This window comes from Scomber japonicus, chromosome 11 (assembly GCF_027409825.1).
Source record: "Scomber japonicus isolate fScoJap1 chromosome 11, fScoJap1.pri, whole genome shotgun sequence".
Lineage (NCBI taxonomy): Eukaryota > Metazoa > Chordata > Actinopteri > Scombriformes > Scombridae > Scomber > Scomber japonicus.
In genome coordinates this window covers 570,329-592,320 of record NC_070588.1, presented here as the reverse complement: position 1 = coordinate 592,320, position 21,992 = coordinate 570,329, and the positions used below count along the sequence as shown (strand labels likewise).

The 21,992-nt window shown below is 44.9% G+C and overlaps 1 protein-coding gene and 1 long non-coding RNA gene across 2 annotated transcripts in view; both read right to left on the bottom strand.

The window, feature by feature from the left end:
- LOC128368283 (titin-like) overlaps positions 1-17,622 on the bottom strand; it is a 162,565-nt gene extending 144,943 nt beyond the window's left edge. The window contains exons 1-4 of the mRNA XM_053329072.1: positions 17,401-17,622; positions 17,080-17,162; positions 16,734-16,865; positions 13,995-14,171 (exon numbers count right to left, since the gene is read on the bottom strand). Coding sequence (XP_053185047.1) covers positions 13,995-14,171; positions 16,734-16,865; positions 17,080-17,162; positions 17,401-17,438 — 430 coding nt within the window. The 5' untranslated portion in view covers positions 17,439-17,622. The remainder of the gene's footprint in view (positions 1-13,994; positions 14,172-16,733; positions 16,866-17,079; positions 17,163-17,400) is intronic.
- A 78-nt stretch (positions 17,623-17,700) lies between these two features.
- LOC128367628 (uncharacterized) lies at positions 17,701-21,801 on the bottom strand. The gene is made up of 4 exons (XR_008321931.1): positions 21,783-21,801; positions 19,082-19,149; positions 18,867-18,965; positions 17,701-17,769 (listed from the first exon to the last, which is right to left on the bottom strand). It is a non-coding gene; the product is annotated as an uncharacterized LOC128367628 (long non-coding RNA).
- Positions 21,802-21,992: the final 191 nt, after the last annotated feature.

The window sequence follows — 21,992 nt, the reverse complement described above, 5'->3', positions numbered from 1 at the left end:
CCTCTGCGTTCACCACAGCTGAACTTCTAGTCTTACATGTTTTCAGACTACATGGAATTCCCATAGACATTGTTTCTGACAGGGGTCCTCAGTTCATCTCGCAGGTGTGGAAAGCCTTCTGTAAAGCCTTGGGAGCTACAGCCAGCTTGTCCTCAGGTTACCATCCTCAAACCAACGGGCAATCTGAAAGGGCAAACCAGATTCTGGAAACTTCACTTCGCTGCATGGTGGAGAGAGAGCCAGACTCCTGGAGTAGTCTACTTCCTTGGATTGAGTATGCCCACAACAGCCTCCCCAGCTCTTCCACTGGTAGGACTCCATTTGAAGTTTCTCTTGGCTATCAACCACCTCTGTTCCCTTCTCACGAGCAAGACATCTCAGTTCCTTCAGTACAGGACTACATGGATCGCTGCAAAAAGATCTGGACAGAAACTAAGACCACCCTCGAACGCACCCAGGAGAATCATAGACGGCTTGCTGACCGGCACAGGAATCAAGCTCCTCCCTATCAGCCAGGTCAGTCTGTCTGGCTCTCCACCAAGAACATTCCACTAGCAGCTGAATCCCGTAAGTTGTCCCCCAGGTATATTGGTCCCTTTCCCGTTGTCAAGGTCATTAATCCATCTGCCGTCAAACTTCAGTTACCTGAGTCCTTGAAGGTCCATCCTACATTTCATGTCTCCCAGTTGAAACCTGTTTCTTCTAGCGACCTGAACCCTCCTTCCGACTCCCCTCCACCCCCCCGACTCATCGACGATCATCCGGCCTACACTGTGAGGAAGTTACTCGATGTGAGGCGCAGGGGCCGTGGGTTGCAGTTCCTGGTGGATTGGGAGGGGTATGGTCCTGAGGAGCGCTCCTGGGTTCCCCGTTCCTACATTTTAGACGCTGCACTGATCTCTGATTTCTACCGGGAACACCCTGATAAGCCTGGTGGGTCGCCTGGAGGCTCCCGTTGAGGGGGAGGTACTGTCAGGATCCAGTTCGCCGCTGCTCCTTTTTTCTGTCCATGTTTTCTTTCCTCCAGGGCTGGGCGGGGCCTTCTGGGAACTTCTGCAGCCACCCTCCTCTGCACACCTGAGATTCATCACCTCGTTTCCTGCTCTACTGATTTATAAGCCGGTCTCTTCCTCCACTCATCGCCAGTTCGTTGTTTCACCCACAGTGGTAACGCTCACGGCTCTTTGATCTAGTATTTTTGTAAACCTTGACCCCGTTTTGGATGTTTTTGGATTACCTTGCTTTTGACTTACCTGTTTTTGTTTTTCTCCTCTCTACCCAGCCATTTGCCTGCCCTCAGCCTCGCCTCGCCCAGCCCTGTCATCTCCAGCTGCATTTTTGCTTCTGTTTTTGTTGCCTGAATAAACCTTCATCGGTTTCAGATCTGCATTGTGGGTCCAGTCCTTTTGTTCTGTTTAGTCAACTCCTGACAGAGATATTTGATAAAGCTGTACAATCCCATCAAATGACTAAACATGACTAAACTTTTAACTTGTTAAACATTCCTGTGGACATAAAAACAAGCAGAAATAGTTTCATTAAATCCTCCAACACGACTTTCATCAAATATCAAAATTCACAATGTTATTACAGGTTTTACTTTTACCTCATGTTCATACAAGTGATACAACTCATTTGTCCAGATTAAACAGGATGAATGGTTTGATTCAGTCTGAACATGGTTAATATTGATTAGGCTGAACACCCCAACACCACAGCACCCAGTCGACCTTTCAAAGCTTTAAACAACTTGCTTATTGCAACTCTCTTATAGTCTGATGCTTATTTTAGGATACTTACTGACAGTCGACCATGAACATATAACTCTGAGCAGACATGTACTCAGCATCCTGCATACAGTGGAATTCACTATTTGATGTAAAACGTGGCTAGCCCAACCAGCCTCCTCTAAAGAAGGCAAAAAAATTATCCTATCAAATCACCTTGTGTTGACATCATCTGAATTACTTCCCCGGGTCATAATTACTACGTCCACTGATGGCATCTGTAACACTAAGGTAACCTCCACCTTACCAATAGATGATAAGGTCCTAATGAGCCAATCAGGAGGTACATACAACCAGACTAACTCAAATCTATGGGTCCTGATGACAACTGCTAACTGCAAATTTAATGGGTTGATAAGATCTGAAGGTGTATTTACCGTGTTTCTGGAGCTCTTGCTGCAGTTGACCGGCTGCCTGATCATTCTTTGGACACATCAGTAATCCGTTCTTCGTCTCGTGGAAAAGAACGTGAACATCCAACACAACGTTGTTATACACGTCAGACCATCTTTTTCCAGCAGTTGAATATTCAACATCTCGGGTGTGATGCATCAGCACCAGGATCACAGGTTTCTGACCACAGGAGGCTGAAACACCAGAGAAGAACATGAGACTTCCTGTACAGAGGAACCTGCAGGAGAACGTTCAAATAAAACCAGGACAGGACTGTTTGTTAGTGACTCTGACACACACATGGCTTCATTTCTCTCATTTTAAAGATGTTATTTTGGCCTTTTTGGACTAATATGAATCAATATTGAGTTTAATTACATTTAACATTTTATTAATTAAAAGTCATTTAGGTTTCTATGATTCCCTCATGTACAGCCCAGATTCCTGTTTTTACTCCAGCTGTTTCTTAAGCCATTTACATAAAATCTGACCTTCACCCCCAGCCAATCAAAATAGGACCTAATGAATGCAGCAGCATGTTAACCTGCAGTAATGTCTGCAGCTAGAGACATAAGACAGTATATTAAAGCATCTATGAAGCGCAGTCTGATCCTGAATGAAGCACATGATGCACAACTGAAACTCAGCAGGATGTTTCAGAACAGTAAGATTGTTTTGAACTGTCCTCACAAAATTGTGAGTCCAGTGAATCCATTGTTCTGCTGGGGGACTTCAATGCTTACGTGGGCAATGATGTATTGTTACTGCCCTGAGATGCTGAAAGCTCTGGACACTGTTGGGCTGTCAAGGCTGGCACACCTCTTCAATGTTGTATGTAGATCAGGGACAGTGTCTGTGGACTGGCAGACTGGGGTGGAAGGTGTGGTCCAATCATCAGTAGATCACACTACTCAGCCTCCCAGAACAGTGGACCAGCTCCTCACCCTGCATGGATACTGGAGGGGTCATGGGAGTTCACACATCCAGTCTACGTGTACTTTGTGGACTTGAAGAAGCCTCGCGACTGTGTCCACTGAGGCACCTTGTGGGCGATACTGGAGCTGTTGCTGGCCATTCAGTCCTTAAACAACTGCTGTGAGAGTTGTGTTCACATTCTCAACAGTAGGTCAGACCTGACAAGGTTGTCCCTCGTCACTGATCCTGTTCGTAATTTTCATGGACAGAATCTTGCACAGTTGGGGTGAGGAGTGCCCAGTTTGGGACTTCACCATTGCCTCTCTGCTTCCTGCAGATGTGGTTCTGTTTCAACACACCGTAACTCCAACAGGCACTGGCATGGTTTGTAGCCAAACGAGAAGCCATAGTGCTCCACCAGAAAACGGTGGACTACTCCCTCTGGGTTGGGAGTGAGTTGCTGCACCAAGTGAAGGAGTTCCAAGTATTTTGGGGTCTTATTCACGAGTGAGTGTAAGATGGAGCGTGAGGTTGATGGATGGGTGCAGCATCAGTAATGTGTGTGTTGTAGAGTAGCACTTGAAGGTGAAGCTCTCAATTTAACAGATGGTCTATATTCCAATCCTCGGCTATGGTCACGAGTTTCCCAGCTCAGCCTTAGAGATAGGGCTGGGGGTGCAGAGAACCAGGGAAGGCCAGGAGTAGAACCTAGAGCCTAGAGCAATATCCTGGGAGGTCATATTTAGTAGGAACTACATAAGACTTGTATTCATATAATTATCTAGAGCTGATGAAAAATCATGTCACGGTTTTGAAGTGACATCCTTTTATTTTTCTCTGTGAAATTTGACTTTCATGTTAAAATGTTTCTGCTGATGTGACAGATGGAAACATGCTGAAACAAATAAAAGCATGAGGAGAGCAAGACTCCATGAAGCTGATCTGATGTGCTGCTGTAATGTCAGCTACAGGTTGGTGCTGCTGTGTACTGCTGAATGTCCATCTCTATTACAGACCAGATCCATGGTTCACTCATTTCATTCCCCAGCTCCCCCTGTGATGTTCATCCTGACTGAAAGAAGCTTCAGACTCAACATGAACTCTGGTTCTGAGTGTTGATCTACACAATCTGATCTGAACATGATGTCTGAGCTGCACACATTTCAGTCAAGTTACAAACAACAAGTCTTTCCTTCACCTGTAATGTCCGTCATGGCTGCCTCCACATCAGATCCAACACGAGACATGATTGGGCAGAAGACGATAACGACGTGGTTTTCCTGCAGGTCACTGGCGGTTTCCACGGTAACTGACTTCACTCTGTCCAGTAGGTCTCGATCGGCTCCAAAGGTTTTACCGGTAACCTTCGAGTACACCTTCACCTTTGCTGAAAGATGAAAGATGAACACACTGTTAACGTTTAAACAGGGCTGCAGGGTTTTTTCTTCTTCTTCCTGCAGCTACACTGATATTAATTTATTATTTAAAAGCACCAAACATTAATAAAATAATCATTATAAATAATTGTACATACGCTTGAAACTTTCTCCTGGTACAACACCTTTTAGTTCCTGTATGTGAAGTGAAGAAATGCATGAACACACATACATACATACACACACACACACACACACACACACTGTTATGTATTTAAAATTTTATGTTATTTATTTTAAACATTATTTTCATGGATCATAAAAATCTATACAGCTCATTCTGATGGAAGCAAATAGACGACAGAAGAACTGAGGGAGCACAGAACTCATTTGAGCACCGTTCGGTCCAAACGTTAACATATGAGAGCAGATTTATTAATAAGTAAAAGATTATATGACGAGTTTTAAAACCAAGAGATTCACAGTCACACAAAAGATGAGAAAAACCAAATCAATAAAGATTCATATGAAAGACAGCAAAGACTGTGAAAGAATAAGATCCAATCAGGTGAGAAAGCTTAAATAAAGTTTCAGAAATGTAGAGAGTGAAGCATCACAACATGTTCACTCACCTGTGAGCCGGTTCCAGCATCATCTGTGGACGAAAGCAGAAGTATTCACACACAGTACTGCAGTAAAAGTACCAATACTGTTAGCTAGTTTATACTACTTTATATACAGTTAGCTAGTTTACGCTACTTTATATACAGTTAGCTAGTTTACGTTAGTTCCGGACGGCTTCGAAGAGATTCTGGACCACCATCCGGCGTCTCAGGAGGGGGAAGCAGTGCACCGTAAACACTGTGTACGGTGGGGACGGTGCGCTGCTGACCTCGACTCGGGACGTTGTGGATCGGTGGAAGGAATACTTCGAAGACCTCCTCAATCCCACCGACACGCCTTCCGGTAAGGAAGCAGGGCCGTGGGACTCGGGTGTGGGCTCTCCTATCTCTGGGGCTGAGGTTGCCGAGGTGGTTAAAAAGCTCCTCGGTGGCAGGGCCCCGGGGGTGGATGAGATCCGGCCCGAGTTCCTCAAGTCCCTGGATGTTGTGGGGCTGTCATGGTTGACACGACTCTGCAGCATCGCGTGGACATCGGGGGCAGTGCCTCTGGATTGGCAGACTGGGGTGGTGGTCCCCCTTTTTAAGAAGGGGGACCAGAGGGTGTGTTCCAACTACAGGGGGATCACACTCCTCAGCCTCCCTGGTAAGGTCTATTCGGGGGTGCTGGAGAGGAGGGTGCGTCGGATAGTCGAATCTCGGATTCAGGAGGAGCAATGTGGTTTTCGTCCGGGCCGTGGAACAGTGGACCAGCTCTACACCCTCTGCAGGATCTTTGAGGGTGCATGGGAGTTTGCCCAACCAGTCCACATGTGTTTTGTGGACTTGGAGAAGGCATTCGACCGTGTCCCTCGGGGCATCCTGTGGGGGGTTCTCCGGGAGTATGGGGTATTGGACTCCCTGATAAGGGCCGTCCGTTCCCTGTATGACCGGTGTCAGAGCTTGGTCCGCATTTCCGGCAATAAGTCGGACTTGTTTCCAGTGAGGGTTGGACTCCGCCAGGGCTGCCCTTTGTCACCGATCCTGTTCATAATTTTTATGGACAGGATTTCTAGGCGCAGCCAGGGTGTAGAGGGGGTCCGGTTTGGTGACCTCAGGATTGGGTCACTGCTTTTTGCAGATGATGTGGTCCTGTTGGCTTCATCAGACCGTGACCTCCAACTGTCACTGGATCGGTTCGCAGCCGAATGTGAAGCGGCCGGGATGAGAATCAGCACCTCCAAATCCGAGGCCATGGTCCTCAACCGGAAAAGGGTGGAGTGCACTCTTCGGGTCGGGGATGAGATTCTGCCTCAAGTGGAGGAGTTCAAGTACCTCGGGGTCTTGTTCACGAGTGAGGGAAGGATGGAACGGGAGATTGACAGGCGGATCGGTGCGGCGTCTGCAGTAATGCGGACTCTGCACGGATCCGTCGTGGTGAAGAGAGAGCTGAGCCGAAAGGCGAAGCTCTGGATTTACCAGTCGGTCTTGGTTCCTACCCTCACCTCTGGTCATGAGCTTTGGGTAGTGACCGAAAGAACAAGATCGCGGGTACAAGCGGCCGAAATGAGCTTCCTCCGTAGGGTGGCTGGGCTCTCCCTTAGAGATAGGGTGAGAAGCTCAGTCATCCGTGAGGAGCTAGGAGTAGACCCGCTGCTCCTCCACGTTGAGAGGAGCTAGATGAGGAGGCTCGGGCATCTAATCAGGATGCCTCCCGGACGCCTCCCTGGTGAGGTGTTCAGGGCACGTCCCACCGGTAGGAGACCCAGGACACGCTGGAGAGACTATGTCTCTCGACTGGCCTGGGAACGCCTCGGGGTCCCCCTGGAAGAGCTGGACGAAGTAGCTGGGGAGAGGGAAGTCTGGGCTTCCCTGCTTAGGCTGCTGCCCCCGCGACCCGACCCCAGATAAGCGGCAAGAAGATGGATGGATGGATGGACGCTACTTTATATACAGTTAGCTAGTTTACACTACTTTATATACAGTTAGCTAGTTTACACTACTTTATATACAGTTAGCTAGTTTATACTACTTTATATACAGTTAACTAGTTTATACTACTTTATATACAGTTAGCTAGTTTATACTACTTTATATACAGTTAGCCAGTTTACACTACTTTATATACAGTTAGCTAGCTTATACTACTTTATATACAGTTAGCTAGTTTAGTCCAGTGGTTCCCAACCTAGGGGTGGGGCCCCTCCAAAGGGTCAGCAGATAAATGTGAGGGCTGCTGAGATGATTAATGGGAAAGAAGAAAAAACTAATTTGATTCATTTTACAGAAGTTTTACCTCTTTGGGCCTTCTTTAAGTAGTTCAGGGAGAAAATGGCGGAAAAATTTGGTGGAAATGCTAACAACTCAGAAACATCTGGGACATGACAAGGACACACAACCACACACCTGTTTATTAAATCTGGGAGCTTCCTGTTTACAAAAGGTGTCATTTATAACTTTATGTTACTGAAAGTAAAACTGATCAGAAAAGTAATCACAGCTGTCAAATAAGACAAACAGATATTTAAGTTAAGTAAAAGTCCTCCAAACTGTACATTAAGAACAGGTGGATATTTTTTAAAAGTCAGTTTTAATTCAACACTGACTGATATGAAGCTGAAGAGAAGACAAAACTTTGAAAGTACCTGTAGGCCAGAAAAGAAGAGCAGCAGCACCAACAACAAGAGCCAGTATGTAATATTTGCTGTTATTGAAGTCCATCTTCTGCTGATCTCGTCCTCCACACTCAGACTTGCTGTTTATCTGCTGTGGTGTAAAAGAAACAAGTGATGAGCAAAATGTATAAACCCAAAGCCGTTGTCAGCTCCAGTCTACTATATCATGACCCTTTGACCATGGTCAGAAATAAAGAGAGCTCCCTCTCTCGTACTCGTCCAACCTACAGCATCCCACTGGGGAACACCCAGCTCTCCTGTGCTTCAGTTCCCACCATCTGCATCACTGATGCTCCTAAACTCAGGGTGCTAAACGAGTCCCTGCCGGCCCTGCCCTGTCGGTACTCCGTTCGGCCCCTAAACACTACTGGGTGGGGCTCGAGGTGTACTCTGTGCTGATTGGGTATCATAACAGTCAGAGTCCTTCGTGGGTCCTATCAGGTCCTACTCTGCTGGAGACACAACGGCCTCTAGAACAGAGTGAGAGGTTCCTGTAAAGTTCCTGCCTCCTACATTTATTGGGGCGGCTGTGGCTGTGTGGCTCAGGAGGTAGAGCGGTCGTCCTCCAATTGTAAGATTGGCGGTTTGATTCCCGGACTCCAGTCCAGTCGATGTGTCCTTGGCCAAGACACTTAACCCCAGATTACTCCCGTTGCTGCGCCAACGGTGTATGAATGTGAATGAATGGTGAGATTACCCCTGATAAGCTACCCTGCCATCAGTGTGTGAATGGGTGAATGACATGTCATGTAAAGCATTTTGAGTGGTCGCAAAGACTAGGAAGGTGCTTTTAGGGAGTCCATTTACCATTTACATTTGACCAGGTGAGTCCAGCACCTACATCTGCTCAGCTTGTAATGCTGTCCACTGCTACATGCTTAAACACAGAGGAAGCCACACATGTACCTTAAATAACAACTCAGCTAAAGAATGTGTTGCTACTTTCAGTGCTCATGGTTGTTTTATTCAGTAAAATAATGTAAATCATATGATTAACCAAATACCATGTACCTGAAAACTTTAGACCCAATAGTCCCGATGAAAGCTCGGTCACTGAATAAATGAAAATATTAGAGAACTCAAAAGAGAACAAAGAAGAGCTGAGAGTCAATGGAAAAAGTCTAAACTTGAAGTTCATGGACTCTGTATGAAGGACTTATTCTACTAGATTAGAACAAGCTTTAGTTCAATAATCAAACTAAGAGTGAAAGTGTCTCAGAACAACATGAACACAGTATTGTGTCGCTGCTTATCGACTCAAACTGGGTCAAACTTTACCTCAGTGATGTTCAGTGTGATAAAAGACTCAGTTTGTCCATGTGATGAATAAAATAAAATAAACAGTTAATGACCAAACAAACGTTTGAATCATCTCCAGCTAAAGTCCTAAAAGTTAAAGAAGCTGTAAAACTGCTGCTCATGTGACGTCATTAACATAAAAGCTTCATTAAGCACAGCTCACAGAGAGCATGGAGAGCTAACATGCTAACATGCTAACATCACACAGCACATGAAATAAATAAACTGAGGAGAGAAATCTTTACCTGCAGCTTTCAGTCTCTCTGCTGGTCTTCTTCTTCTTCTGCTGCTGCAAACAGGAAGCTTCAGACCCCGTGACTTACAGGAACACCACGCTGTGTGTGTGTGTGTGTGTGTGTGTGTGTGTGTGTGGTGTGTTTGTGTGTTGTGTGTGTGTGTGTGTGTGTGTGTGTTGTGTGTTTGTGTGTTGTGTGTGTGTGTGTGTGTGTGTGTGTGTGTTGTGTGTTTGTGTGTTGTGTGTGTGTGTGTGTGTGTGTGTGTTACTGTGAGTTAGAGCAGTTATTCCTGTGTGGTCAGAAAGGTTAGAGAAAGGGGGAAGGGGTGAAAGTGAAAGTGAAACTAAGTTCGGTGAACGCTGATCACGTGTTTCATGAACGGAGCCGTTAAAGTGAGGAATCTGCAGCAGGGTGAGGGGTAGTAGGGTTAGTAACATACCTGTAAGACCTGCAGACACGTTTCACCAGAGTCTCAGTCACGCTGCAGCAGAGACCAAACAAACCGAGAGGAGTTCAGTTGAGTTCAGAGAGGAAACGTCCTTTCCTCAAAGCGCCACGTGAAGCCACGTCTGCTCCTAATGACAGATCAGCTGATCTCTGACAGAGATCATGTCTCCACATGTTCACTGTGCTAATACTAATAAAGGTTTATCACTGCCAGAGCAGCAGAGTCTATCATATTTATTATAATTTAGTTATTTTTCAAATTCCAGCTCTTCCTGTTAAATCACCTGATATTTAGATTTTATGTAAAGTACATTGAGTTGCTCTGTGTATGAAATGTGCTATAAATAAAGCTGCCTTGCCTTCTGTCTGCAGCCTGTTATTATACATTATATTATTATATATTATATTATATTATATATATTATATATTACTTGTCTATCTGTGTATCTAGTGTTTCCTGCTCAGAGACCTATGAACCGTTCCTGCTGGCAGAATGAGTTTATGTTATTCATTGATTATTTGAGTCTGTATTTATTGGTATTCTGATTGTGAATGCATTATTTAATAACCCAGAATACGATCAGCGAGCAGCAAATCAAGTGTGGCTGCATTTATTCATTGTAATTTGCAGTATTTGTATTTATTCCATGTTAGATTAGCATCTTGTTTACGCCACACATGAAAAGCCTTATGTTTCCTCAATGTTTGTGTTTGTAGGATCTGAACAGAAACAGAGATAGTCAGAAACTCTCACACATTTTTATTATTTAGCTTTTAAAAATATTGACAGTCATGTTCAGCAGGTACCAGAAAGGAACGATGGTCAGATAACGTTTCCATGACTTCAGTACTGATGGAAGATGACTCATACAGGTTGTGTATCTCTGATATGACGACGGCTCTCGATGGAAATTCAAGTGCAGTCGTTGAGATCTGAATTATGTCCTGCAGACCTTCATCCTCCAGAGTTTTAACTGCAAGCTGTGATCCCCATTTAACTACTGCTGTTAGAAGACAACTAAATATCTACAAACAGACAAACATCTGAGCTCTTCTGTGTTAGACAGTTGTCTCCATCACCATCATCAGAACACAGAATGAAGAGTTCATCTCTCCGGTTCACAGACTGTAGAGTCAATACCAAGGAGCCCAACACCTTACCAACACACTCCATGTTGGGTTATCTGTCTGTACGTAAAGCCGAGCGACTTCATGAAACAACACTTGGACCCAGCAGGAAGAGTTTAAATACATGTGTATTTCTCTTCGTCTATAATTACACACAGTTTTAATGTGTCGCTGCTGCTGCTTATTTCATTCCTGTTGTTGATCCAGCTGCTAAAACCTCTAAAACTATCATGAACTTTTGTGTTTACTGTGTTTCTGGAAGCCTTCCAGTATTTCACCGGCTGCCTGATCATTCTTTGGACACGTCAGTAATCCGTTCTTCGTCTCGTGGAAAAGGACGTGAACGTCCAACACAACGTTGTCGTACACGTCAGACCATCTTCTTCCAGCAGTTGAATAATCGACGTCTCGGGTGTGATGCATCAGCACCAGGATCACAGGTTTCTGACCACAGGAGGCTGAAACACCAGAGAAGAAGAAGAGACTTAGCCTTAGACCATACGTGTGTTTTCTTCTTCTGATGTTTGATCACAGGCTCGTTTACATTTCACTGAATATGACTTTTTTTCTGTCCCTAAAACATTTTCTGCAGAATCACTTTGTTTTATCTTACTTTATTCATGGTTCTGATGGCGTCACTCATAACTAACAATCTGCCCTTTTCATATGAATGCACTTGAAGCTGATGAGCTGGTTGGTTATCAGCCAATGTTAAGTTCAGTGAAGCCAGTTCACTCAAAAACAACCAGACTAAGTTGAACATGCATCATGGTACAGTCTCCTGGCTCCACTCATATCAAACTGCTGAGTAAAGATCCTTCAGTAGTACTACACTGCTGAAGACACAATGGAGAGCGAAATAAATAGTTCCTGCTGCTAAACTAACTGGAATAGATTGTACATTTAAGAGAGACAAAGAAACAACAAGTCTTTCCTTCACCTGTGATGTCTGTCATGGCTGCGTCCACATCGGATCCAACACGAGACGTGATTGGACAGAAGACGATAACGACGTGGCTTTCCTGCAGGTCTTCGGTGGTTTCCACGGTAACTGACCGACTCATACGCTTCACTCTCTCCATTAGGACTCGATCGGCTCCAAAGGTTTTACCGGTAACCTTCCAGTACACCTTCACTGAAAGATGAAAGATGAACACACTGTTAACATTTATAAAACTAACCTACACAAAAAAAAAAATCTGTGAACTGAATAAAGCAGAATGAAAAGAACACAATTAACCTTTTAGAGTATAGATCATGAAAAGTAAATGTACCACAAAATCACCACCGTGACAAAATTAAATGAATTTGATTAAATTTCTTGATATCTGTGCAACAGCTGTGAATTCCTGCCTTGAATATTCACACTGCGTCTGTCATCAGATATTCATGAAGTCAGTCTGATTGATCTCGTGTGAGTCTCTTCCTGCCTCTTCACTGCAGGTCTAGCATGTTTCTGATAGACATCGACAATTCATATACGGTAGCGGCAGGAACCATGTTTATTTAGAGGAGATCTGATGGTGCTCAGGAAAAAGGGCCATGATGGTAACTGCCAGTGACTGAGCCCCCTTATCCGACTCTTCTCCTATAATATTATTCTTCTATTCCTCAGGCACATTCATCACTACCCAGCCTCTCCTACAGCGAGATAATGACCAGAATACAAGCTGATCCACACCTCATGCCCTGGATCACTCACTGACTACCTCACTGGGAAACCAGGGACTGAACACCTGAAACTGGCCAGCAGCACAGCAGCAGCACAGCTAACTGTAAGGGAGGTCTGAGGGGTCTGAGGGGGTCTAAGGGGTCTGAGGGGGTCTAAGAGCTAACTGTAAGGGAGGCCAGTACAGCGCAGACAAATAGTTAAGGGATTATTTGAGGTGGATCGCAGCTGCTAACAGGGAGGACCAGAGACCTTTTATCTGGTTTAGGCATCAAACATCAACACATACCAACAGGGGTTTAACAAGCGGACCCGCTGTGGAAATACAGCTTCAGTTGGTAGTTGTGTATCTTGAGTCCTCATTGGCTGACGTATAACTTAAAGTAGCTTAAAATCATGGCGTCCAAAAGCTAAGAATCCCTGCCTTGTTAAAACAAACACATAAAACAACTAAGATCTAAGGACCACCATGTTAAGTTCAGCTTAAAAACTCCATAAAATGTCCATTTGTGACAGAACTACATAACAAGAAATATGGTCACCTCCATCAGGTTTCGGCTTTGGAGGTACGAAGTCTTCCGGATCGCGTTTCACCGGATCGGGTATCACCGGATCAGGTTTGACCGGATCGGGTTTGACCGGATCGGGTTTCACCAGATCTTCTTGGCTGTCTGGGACTTTGGTGATGTTTCTCCCAATTTTTTCAGTATCTACAGACAGAACAGACAGTGAGTCAAAGTTACGGTTGTGTTGTGTGTGGAGTTCTTTTTGTTCTCACTTTGCCGTCTGTGTGATTAATAATAATAAAGTCCCATGAAGTACAATAATTAGATCATTTTGTGGCAGCTGTTGACGGTCTATGATGTGATCGGGTCAGTAATGCCACCTCTTTCCAGTCCATCATGCTTGTTAGTTATGGACTTAATCAGCAGTGATCATGGTTTCCAATTAGAGCAACCTGTCTCATCATTAAAGTGAATCCTTAAAGGAAACACATTTAATACACCAAGAGACCACTCACTGAAAACTTTGTTTCCAAACTGAAACTGAAGTTAATTTCTTAGTTAAATCCTGTTTCTCCCCTCATGCAATAAACACTTGATTTTAGCACCTGTGTGCTCTTTATGACTGCATCGGACCAATGCCTAAAGATGTTAGATACTGTTCACTGTGCTTTACATTTTACTAAATACTCAATTACAACACATATTATACAACAGACACAACTACTACAGTGATTTAGCAAATTTGGGAACCTCTGGTACAGCTATAATATAGACATATCAGAAATATCAAGTAGCATAAACAGATATTTAAGTAAAGTTAAATTGTACTTTAAGTTAACAGGTTGATGTCTCCACACTGACCCTGAAGATATTCTCTCACAACACTGTAAAATCTAAAGCCCTCCATCCAAAGTTCAGCTGAAGATAATATGAAGTTTAATAGAAGACAAACCTTTGAGTGTACCTGAAGGCCAGAGGAGACGACGATCGACGACAATACCAATAACAACACCAACAATCAGAGCCAGTATGTAGTATTTGTAGTTATTCTTGGAGGCCATCTGCTGCTGATCTCGTCCTCCAGACTCAGACTTGATCCCTTCTTGGTTTTCTTGTATATTGTTCAGTCTGTGTTTATCTGCTGTGGTGTGAAAGAAAGGTTCCAACTTTTAAAAAATGCTTGTGAGAAAACAGACCTGCATCACATTAAATGAATTTTGTATAAATGGTCAGACGGCGGGAAGTCAACAGGATTATTGTTAGAACAGCATTTGTGCTCTGAGGAGTAGCAGAAGACACAGATTCAGATCTTATGAGGAGATTCAGAGATGAGAGGAGTGGACTTGGCACTCCCAGACAGCAGGGGGAGCATGTGAGTACATGTATTGGTTGGGATCATAGAAGAAATGTGTAGCAGCCAAAGGGACAATTTGTGACTTCTGATGGGAGTGGTAATATCTGCATGAAGGCATGGAACCAGGGACAGTCAGATTGAGGAAGAGGCATTTCATACTGTGTAAAATAGATTGTCCATTAAAATGCAACTCATTTCTGTAGAAGGATGCATTATACTCTGCCAGATTCAAGCTAGGTGTGAAGGCTCAACGTCCTGCAGAAACAACCAATACCTTTCCTTTAAGAGGCAGTGGGACCGAAGATAAAGACATTTAGTCTTCAGAGTTTTCAAGAAACTGTAAGAGCCTGTTAAAGTCACGGTTGGACATTTTAGCCTGTGTATATAATTACATTTCAGATATAAAAATGTTCTGCTGAGAGGTATTTCTCACAAATCTGCAGCAGTGAGTGTGGAGGAAGGAGAGGCTGCTGGTGGAGTCTGGGGCTGCGCTGTAGGAGCAGATGGAGAACATGGACCGGCCTAAAATGTGGCTTAGAATGATGAATAATGGGAACAGTGGATTGGCCAGGCTGGCTCACCTGTGTGGAGGACTGGAGACCATGTAGACTGTGAGTACACAGGAGAAGGAGGGGCTCGCTGTTTGCCAGACAGTGGAGGATAATTTCTGCTGGAAGATGAATATGCAGCATCATAGGACGATGTTGAAGCATCTGAAAGAGATGATGAAGAGCCTGAGGTCACTTTCAGCTGTAAGTTTAATGCTTTTCATTAAGATCCAGTTTTTAAACATCATTACAAAACCATAGTAATGTTTTGGTTGTAGGTGTCATCAGTCTGCTTCTGTGGATATCATAACCACAGATGTTTTAAATAAACTAAACAAAAACCCAATAACAGCCAATCTGAATGATTACAGCGTTTGGGGGTAAAAAACAAGAAAGAACTCATCTTACCTATCTTCCTGGTTAAACGTCCCGTCTCTGTTCGTGAAGTCTTCCTCACAGGGTCAGCAGCTGTTTCTGTGTTTAACAAGAAAGACAGAAAAGCAGATAGAGTACATTTAATTTAAGACAAGAAAGTCTGATAGATGATTGTTTCTTCAGTGCAGACAGCAGATCACTGGCTCTCAGTCCTCATTAAAGGGTTAGTTTGGCTCTAAAGGGAAAACAGTTCACTCACATTTGCCCCTAAAACAGACAAGTGTGACCCAGAACAAAAGTATATGGACCATGCATGAAATGCTAGAGGGCATTTAAATATGAATTGACAGGTTGACAGGAAGTAGTGACACGAGGCAATCAAACCCTAAGGAACTGAATCTGCAGCAGTGAGTGTGGAGGAAGGAGAGGCTGCTGGTGGAGTCTGGGGCTGCGCTGTAGGAGCAGATGGAGAACATGGACCGGCCTAAAATGTGGCTTAGAATGATGAATAATGGGAACAGTGGATTGGCCAGGCTGGCTCACCTGTGTGGAGGACTGGAGACCATGTAGACTGTGAGTACACAGGAGAGGGAGGAGCTCGCTGTTTGCCAGACAGCGGAGGATAATTTCTGCTGGAAGATGAATATGCAGCATCATAGGACGATGCTGAAGCATCTGAAAGAGATGATGAAGAGCCTGAGGTCACTTTCAGATGTAAGTTTAATGCTTTTCATTAAGATCCAGTTTTAAAACATCATTACAAAACCATAGTAATGTTTTGGTTGTAGGTGTCATCAGTCAGCTTCTGTGGATATCATAACCACACATGTTTTAAATAAACTAAACAAAAACCCAATAACAGCCAATCTGAATGATTACAGTGTTTGGGGGTAAAAAAGAAGAAAGAACTCATCTTACCTATCTTCCTGGTTAAACGTCCCGTCTCTGTTCGTGAAGTCTTCCTCACAGGGTCAGCAGCTGTTTGTGTGTTTAGCAAGAAAGACAGAAAAGCAGATAGAGTACATTTAATTTAAGACAAGAAAGTCTAATAGATGATTGATTCTTCAGTGCAGACAGCAGATCACTGGCTCTCAGGCCTCATTAAAGTGTTAGTTTGGCTCTAAAGGGAAAACAGTTCACTCACATTTGCCCCTAAAAACAGACAAGTGTGAACCAGAACAAAAGTATATGAACCATGCATGAAATGCTAGAGGGCTTTAAATATGAATTGACAGGTACAGGAAGTAGTGACACGAGGCAATCAAACCCTAAAGAACTGAATCTGCAGCAGTGAGTGTGGAGGAAGGAGAGGCTGCTGGTGGAGTCTGGGGCTGCGCTGTAGGAGCAGATGGAGAACATGGACCGGCCTAAAATGTGGCTTAGAATGATGAATAATGGGAACAGTGGATTGGCCAGGCTGGCTCACCTGTGTGGAGGACTGGAGGCCATGTAGACTGTGAGTACACAGGAGAGGGAGGAGCTCGCTTTTTGCCAGACAGTGGAGGATAATTTCTGCTGGAAGATGAATATGCAGCATCATAGGACGATGTTGAAGCATCTGGAAGAGATGATGAAGAGCCTGAGGTCACTTTCAGCTGCAAGTTTAATGTTTTTCATTGAGATCCAGTTTTTAAACATTCATGTTTTTACATGTTTTATGTCCTTCTCATGTGAATCAGTTGGTTGATGTTATTTATTTTGTAGCACTTTGAGCTGCATTTAAAGGCTGATATACACATATAGTTATTATTATTATTATTAACAATAGATACCTCTCTCCTCTTCCGGCTCCTCTGCTCCTGACTCCCATTCAAACTCCTCTGCTCCACTCTCCTCATCTGTGTTCTGCTCATCTCTGCATTTAAATGAGGAGAAAGGACAAAGTGAAAAACCTTCATATTATCAATCAGTGACGACTCATCTGAGAACAGACTGAAAATGTGCTGAGAGACAATAAACTTAAACTAGCTCGTCCATTCAGTTTGGGTTCTTTTCCAAGAAATGAATCAAATAATTAACAATGAATGAATTAAATGATTGGATTACCTAGTGAACATATTACAGCTAAGCACATGTAGTGATGTCTGACGAACCTGTTGGGAGGAAGCTTCTTCCTCTTTGATTCATTCATTTCCTGTTCCTCTGCTCCTCTCTTCTGTCCTCGCTCCTCTGCTCCTCTCTTCTGTCCTCGCTCCTTTGCTCCTCTCTTCTGTCCTGGCTCCTCTGCTCCTCTCTTCTGTCCTCTCTCCTCTGCTCCTCTCTTCTGTCCTCGCTCCTCTGCTCCTCTCTTCTGTCCTCGCTCCTCTGCTCCTCTCTTCTGTCCTCTCTTCTGCCCTCGCTCCTCTGCTCCTCTTTTCTGTCCTCTCTCCTCTGCTCCTCTTTTCTGTCCTCTCTTCTGTCCTCTCTCCTCTGCTCCTCTCTCCTCTGCTCGTCTCTCATCATCGGACTCGTTCTGCTCATCTCTGCATTTAAATGTCAAAAGAAGAGAAAAGGCATTGATGGCATGACATGATAATAATAGTAAGTTTAATTTATATAGCGCCTTTCAGAAACCCAAGGATTCTTTACAGAGGGAAAAAAAGGAGGAAGAGGAGGGGCCAAGAACAAAACCCTGGGGGTTTGATCAGAGCCATTGTAGAGCGAGACCAGAGATTCCTACTGAAGAGAGACGAGTACTTGATCAAAAGCAGCACTTAGATGAAGAGGAGGAGAATGTTGAACCAGAGCTAACAGAAAGGAGGAGATCATTGAGCTCACAGGAGAGCTGTCTGCAGAAACCAGAGAGAAATGATTTAACCTTTTCCATTATTCTGGCAGGAAGAGGAGATTAGAGATGAGTCGGTAGAGAGAGCAGCATGAGCCAGTTCAGGTTCCTTCAGGATGGAGGTTGAAATAGGAACAACAGAGGAGAGACAGGAGTTGACAGCAGTGGCAGTAGGAGTACTCAGTGTGGTTGAACAGGACTTCAGGAGAGACGTGAGGACAGGACGAAGGGTTAGGGTTACAGATGGAGGAGGAGTCAATAGGAATAAAACAGGTTCTGCATCAGGAGCAGGAAGACTAACAGAGCAGCCAGATTCAGACATGCAAGAGAAAGAACGATAGATTTAGTTGATTTTGGAATCAAAGTAGAGCCTGAAAGCCTGGCACTGCTCGGCTGTAGAGGGTTGACTGTCCTGAACAGAGAGGCCTGGACTTGGAGCCATTTATGATGGATGCGTAGCAGCTGGAGCAGGCAGTGTTTAGAGCATGGCTGTATCTGTGGATGTGTTGAGTGTAGAGAAATTAATGGACAGTAAGGCCAGTTTTCTTATATAATCGCTGTGGTCTTCATTTCTCTGAGCTCAGGTCTGCACCAGGGACAGTCCTACGCTTCAGAGGAGCAACATCACTGAGAAGACCAGAGATGGTGTCATTGTAAAGGGAAATCATAGTCAGGGGAGGAGAGATTATGGGATGATGACAAGAGAGAAGCAGCAAAAAGGTTGTGATGATGACAATTAATAATAATAATAATAATAAAGTTAAACCAGCTAATCATGAGTGATGTGTGATGAACCTTCTAGGTGGAATCTTCCTCCTCGGTACTCTGTTCATGTCTCTCTCCTCTTCACTCTCCTCTGCTCCTCTCTCTTCATCTGCTCCGCTCTGCTCATCTCTGCATTTAAATAAGCAGAAAGGACAAAGTGAAAAACCCTTCAGTGATGGCATGATGACACATCTGAGAGGAATAATGAACTTAAACTAGCTAATCAGAAGAGATGTGTGACGAACCTTTTGGATGAAATCTTCCTCCTCTTTGCTTCATTCATGTCTCCCGTCCGAGCTCCTCTTCCTCTGATCTGAAAATACACAGTTTTAACCCAAACTATAATCTTTATCTTCATCTTTGGATTTCTAACCAGACGTGAAGCACAGAAGCACATGCATGCAAAGTATGCTCACTGTTCAGCTCACTGAATTATGTCTTTGCCAAATAATTTGAATTTTATCAGCAAATGAAAAACAAAATCAACACTGAATAATACATTTTAAAATTTCTGCTCGTCCGTCCTCTTCCTCTTATCCTGGTCGGGTCTCGGGGGCAGCAGCCTAAGCAGGAAGCCCAGACTTCCCTCTCCCCAGCCACTTCGTCCAGCTCTTCCCGGGGGATCCTGAGGCGTTCCCAGGCCAGCCGAGAGACGTAGTCTCTCCAGCGTGTCCTGGGTCTCCTACCGGTGGGACGGGCCCTGAACACCTCACCAGGGAGGCATCCGGGAGGCATCCTGACTAGATGCCCGAGCGGAGGAGCAGCGGGTCTACTCCGAGCTCCCTCCGGATAACTGAGCTTCTCACCCTATCTCTAAGGGAGAGCCCAGCCAGCCTACGGAGGAAGCTCATTTCGCTCATTTTTTCTCATACAAGACCCCGAGGGACTTGAACCCCCGACCCAGAAAGTGCACTCCTGAGGTCACCAAACCGGACCCCCTCCACACCCTGGCTGTGCCTAGAAATCCTGTCCATAAAGATTCTGAACAGGATCGGTGACAAAGGGCAGCCCTGGCGGAGTCCAACCCTCACTGGAAACAAGTCAGACTTATTACCGGCAATGCGGACCAAGCTCTGACACCGGTCATACAGGGACCGGACGGCCCGTATCAGGGGGTCCGATACCCCGTACTCCCGGAGAACCCCCCACAGGACTCCCCGAGGGACACGGTCGAATGCCTTCTCCAAGTCCACAAAAAACATGTGGACTGGTTGGGCCCCATGCACCCTCAAGGATCCTGCAGAGGGTGTAGAGCTGGTCCACAGTTCCACGACCCGGACGAAAACCACACTGCTCCTCCTGAGATTCGACTATCCGATAGGCCCTCCTCTCCAGCACCCCCAAATAGACCTCACCAGGGAGGCTGAGGAGTGTGATTCCTCCCAATCACACCCCACCAGGTCTCACTGTCGCTGCCAACATGAGCGTTGAAGTCCCCCAGCAGAACGAGGGAATCCCCAGAGGGAGACTCTCCAACCCCCCCTCCAAGGAGTCCAAGAAGGGTGGATACTCTGAGCTGCTGTTTGGACCATAGGCACAAACAACAGTCAGGATCCGTCCCCCCACCCGAAGGCGGAGGGAGGCTACCCTCTCGTCTACCGGGGTAAACTCCAACATACAGGCACCAAGCCGGGGGGCAATAAGTATTGCCACCCCTGCCCGGCACCTCTCAGCAGCGGCAACTCCAGAGTGGAAGAGAGTCCAACCCCTCTCGAGGAGACTGGTTCCAGAGCCTTGCTGTGCGTCGAGGTGAGGCCGGCCACCAGCTCAGGCTCCTTCCCCACCAGAGAGGTGACGCTCCACGTCCCTAGAGCTAGCTTCTGCAGCCGAGGGTCGGACCGCCAAGGTCCCCGCCTTCGGCTGCCGCCCAGCTCACAGCGCGCCCTTTGGCCCCTTTAGCCTCTGCTACAGGTGTGAGCCCAGGGGAAGGGGGTCCCATGGCCCCATGGGTGAAGGCCCGTCCACCAAGCACTCGCTGCCGAGCCCCACCCTGAGGCCTGGCTCCAGGGGGCCCCAGTGACCCACGTCTGGGCGAGGGCTGTATTTAAGTTGCTCTATTTCAATCAGCTGACTTTAGATGTAAACATTCAAATCAAACACTGTGACCTCTGACCTCTCTGCTTATCAAACGAGTTTTGAACTTTAACATCTGAATTGAGTTTGTCTTAAATATTATTATTGAATATTGAGCTTTAAAAGCTTGAACTTTAAAATAAAGAAAGAAATAAACACTGGAAATTAACTTTTTGATGTCGATTGTAATGAATTTCAGACCAAATAAATCCAGAAATATTTCAGTGCTTTAAATTCAGTGGTATTTAAACTTCAGTAGTGATTAAACTTTGTACATTTAATAATTTAATTGATATAATTCAGATTATTACAGCAAAGATTAGCTTCCATAGAATCACACCTGCATGAATTCCACTTCCAGTTCATATTTATGAAAGTTTTGAGTGAAATATGTGATAAATGAATCAGATGATATGTGACACACACTTTGTCTCCTGTGTACAGATTTATACACACTGAACATCACTGGGTTAAAGTTTGATCCATTTTGGGATCAGGTTAACTTTATCACTCAGTCACTGTGAGCCAGTGTTTCACACAACAAGCTTTAGCTCCAAACTGTCACAGATTGATTGTTTCTGCTACCAAACCATGTGCAGATGATATTCAAAAGATACACAAGTTATTACCAATCAATAACAGACTGAGACACGTGGGTTTATAAAGAGCAGAGCAGATTAGAACAAGCTTTAGTTTCCATCTCCAAACTAAAGTCCTAAAAGTTAAAGAAGCTGTAAAACTGCTGCTCATGTGACCTCATTAACATAAAAGCTTCATTAAGCACAGCTCACAGAGAGCATGGAGAGCTAACATGCTAACATGCTAACATCATACAGCACATGAAATAAATCAACTGAGGAGAGAAATCTTTACCTGCAGCTTTCAGTCTCTCTGCTGGTCTTCTTCTGCTGAACACGAAGCTGCAGACCCCGTGACTTACAGGAACACCACGCTGTGTGTGTGTGTGTGTGTGTGTGTGTGTGTGTGTGTGTGTGTGTGTGTTACTGTGAGTTAGAGCAGTTATTCCTGTGTGGTCAGAAAGGGTTAGAGAAATAGGGGAGGGGTGAAAGTGAAAGTGAAACT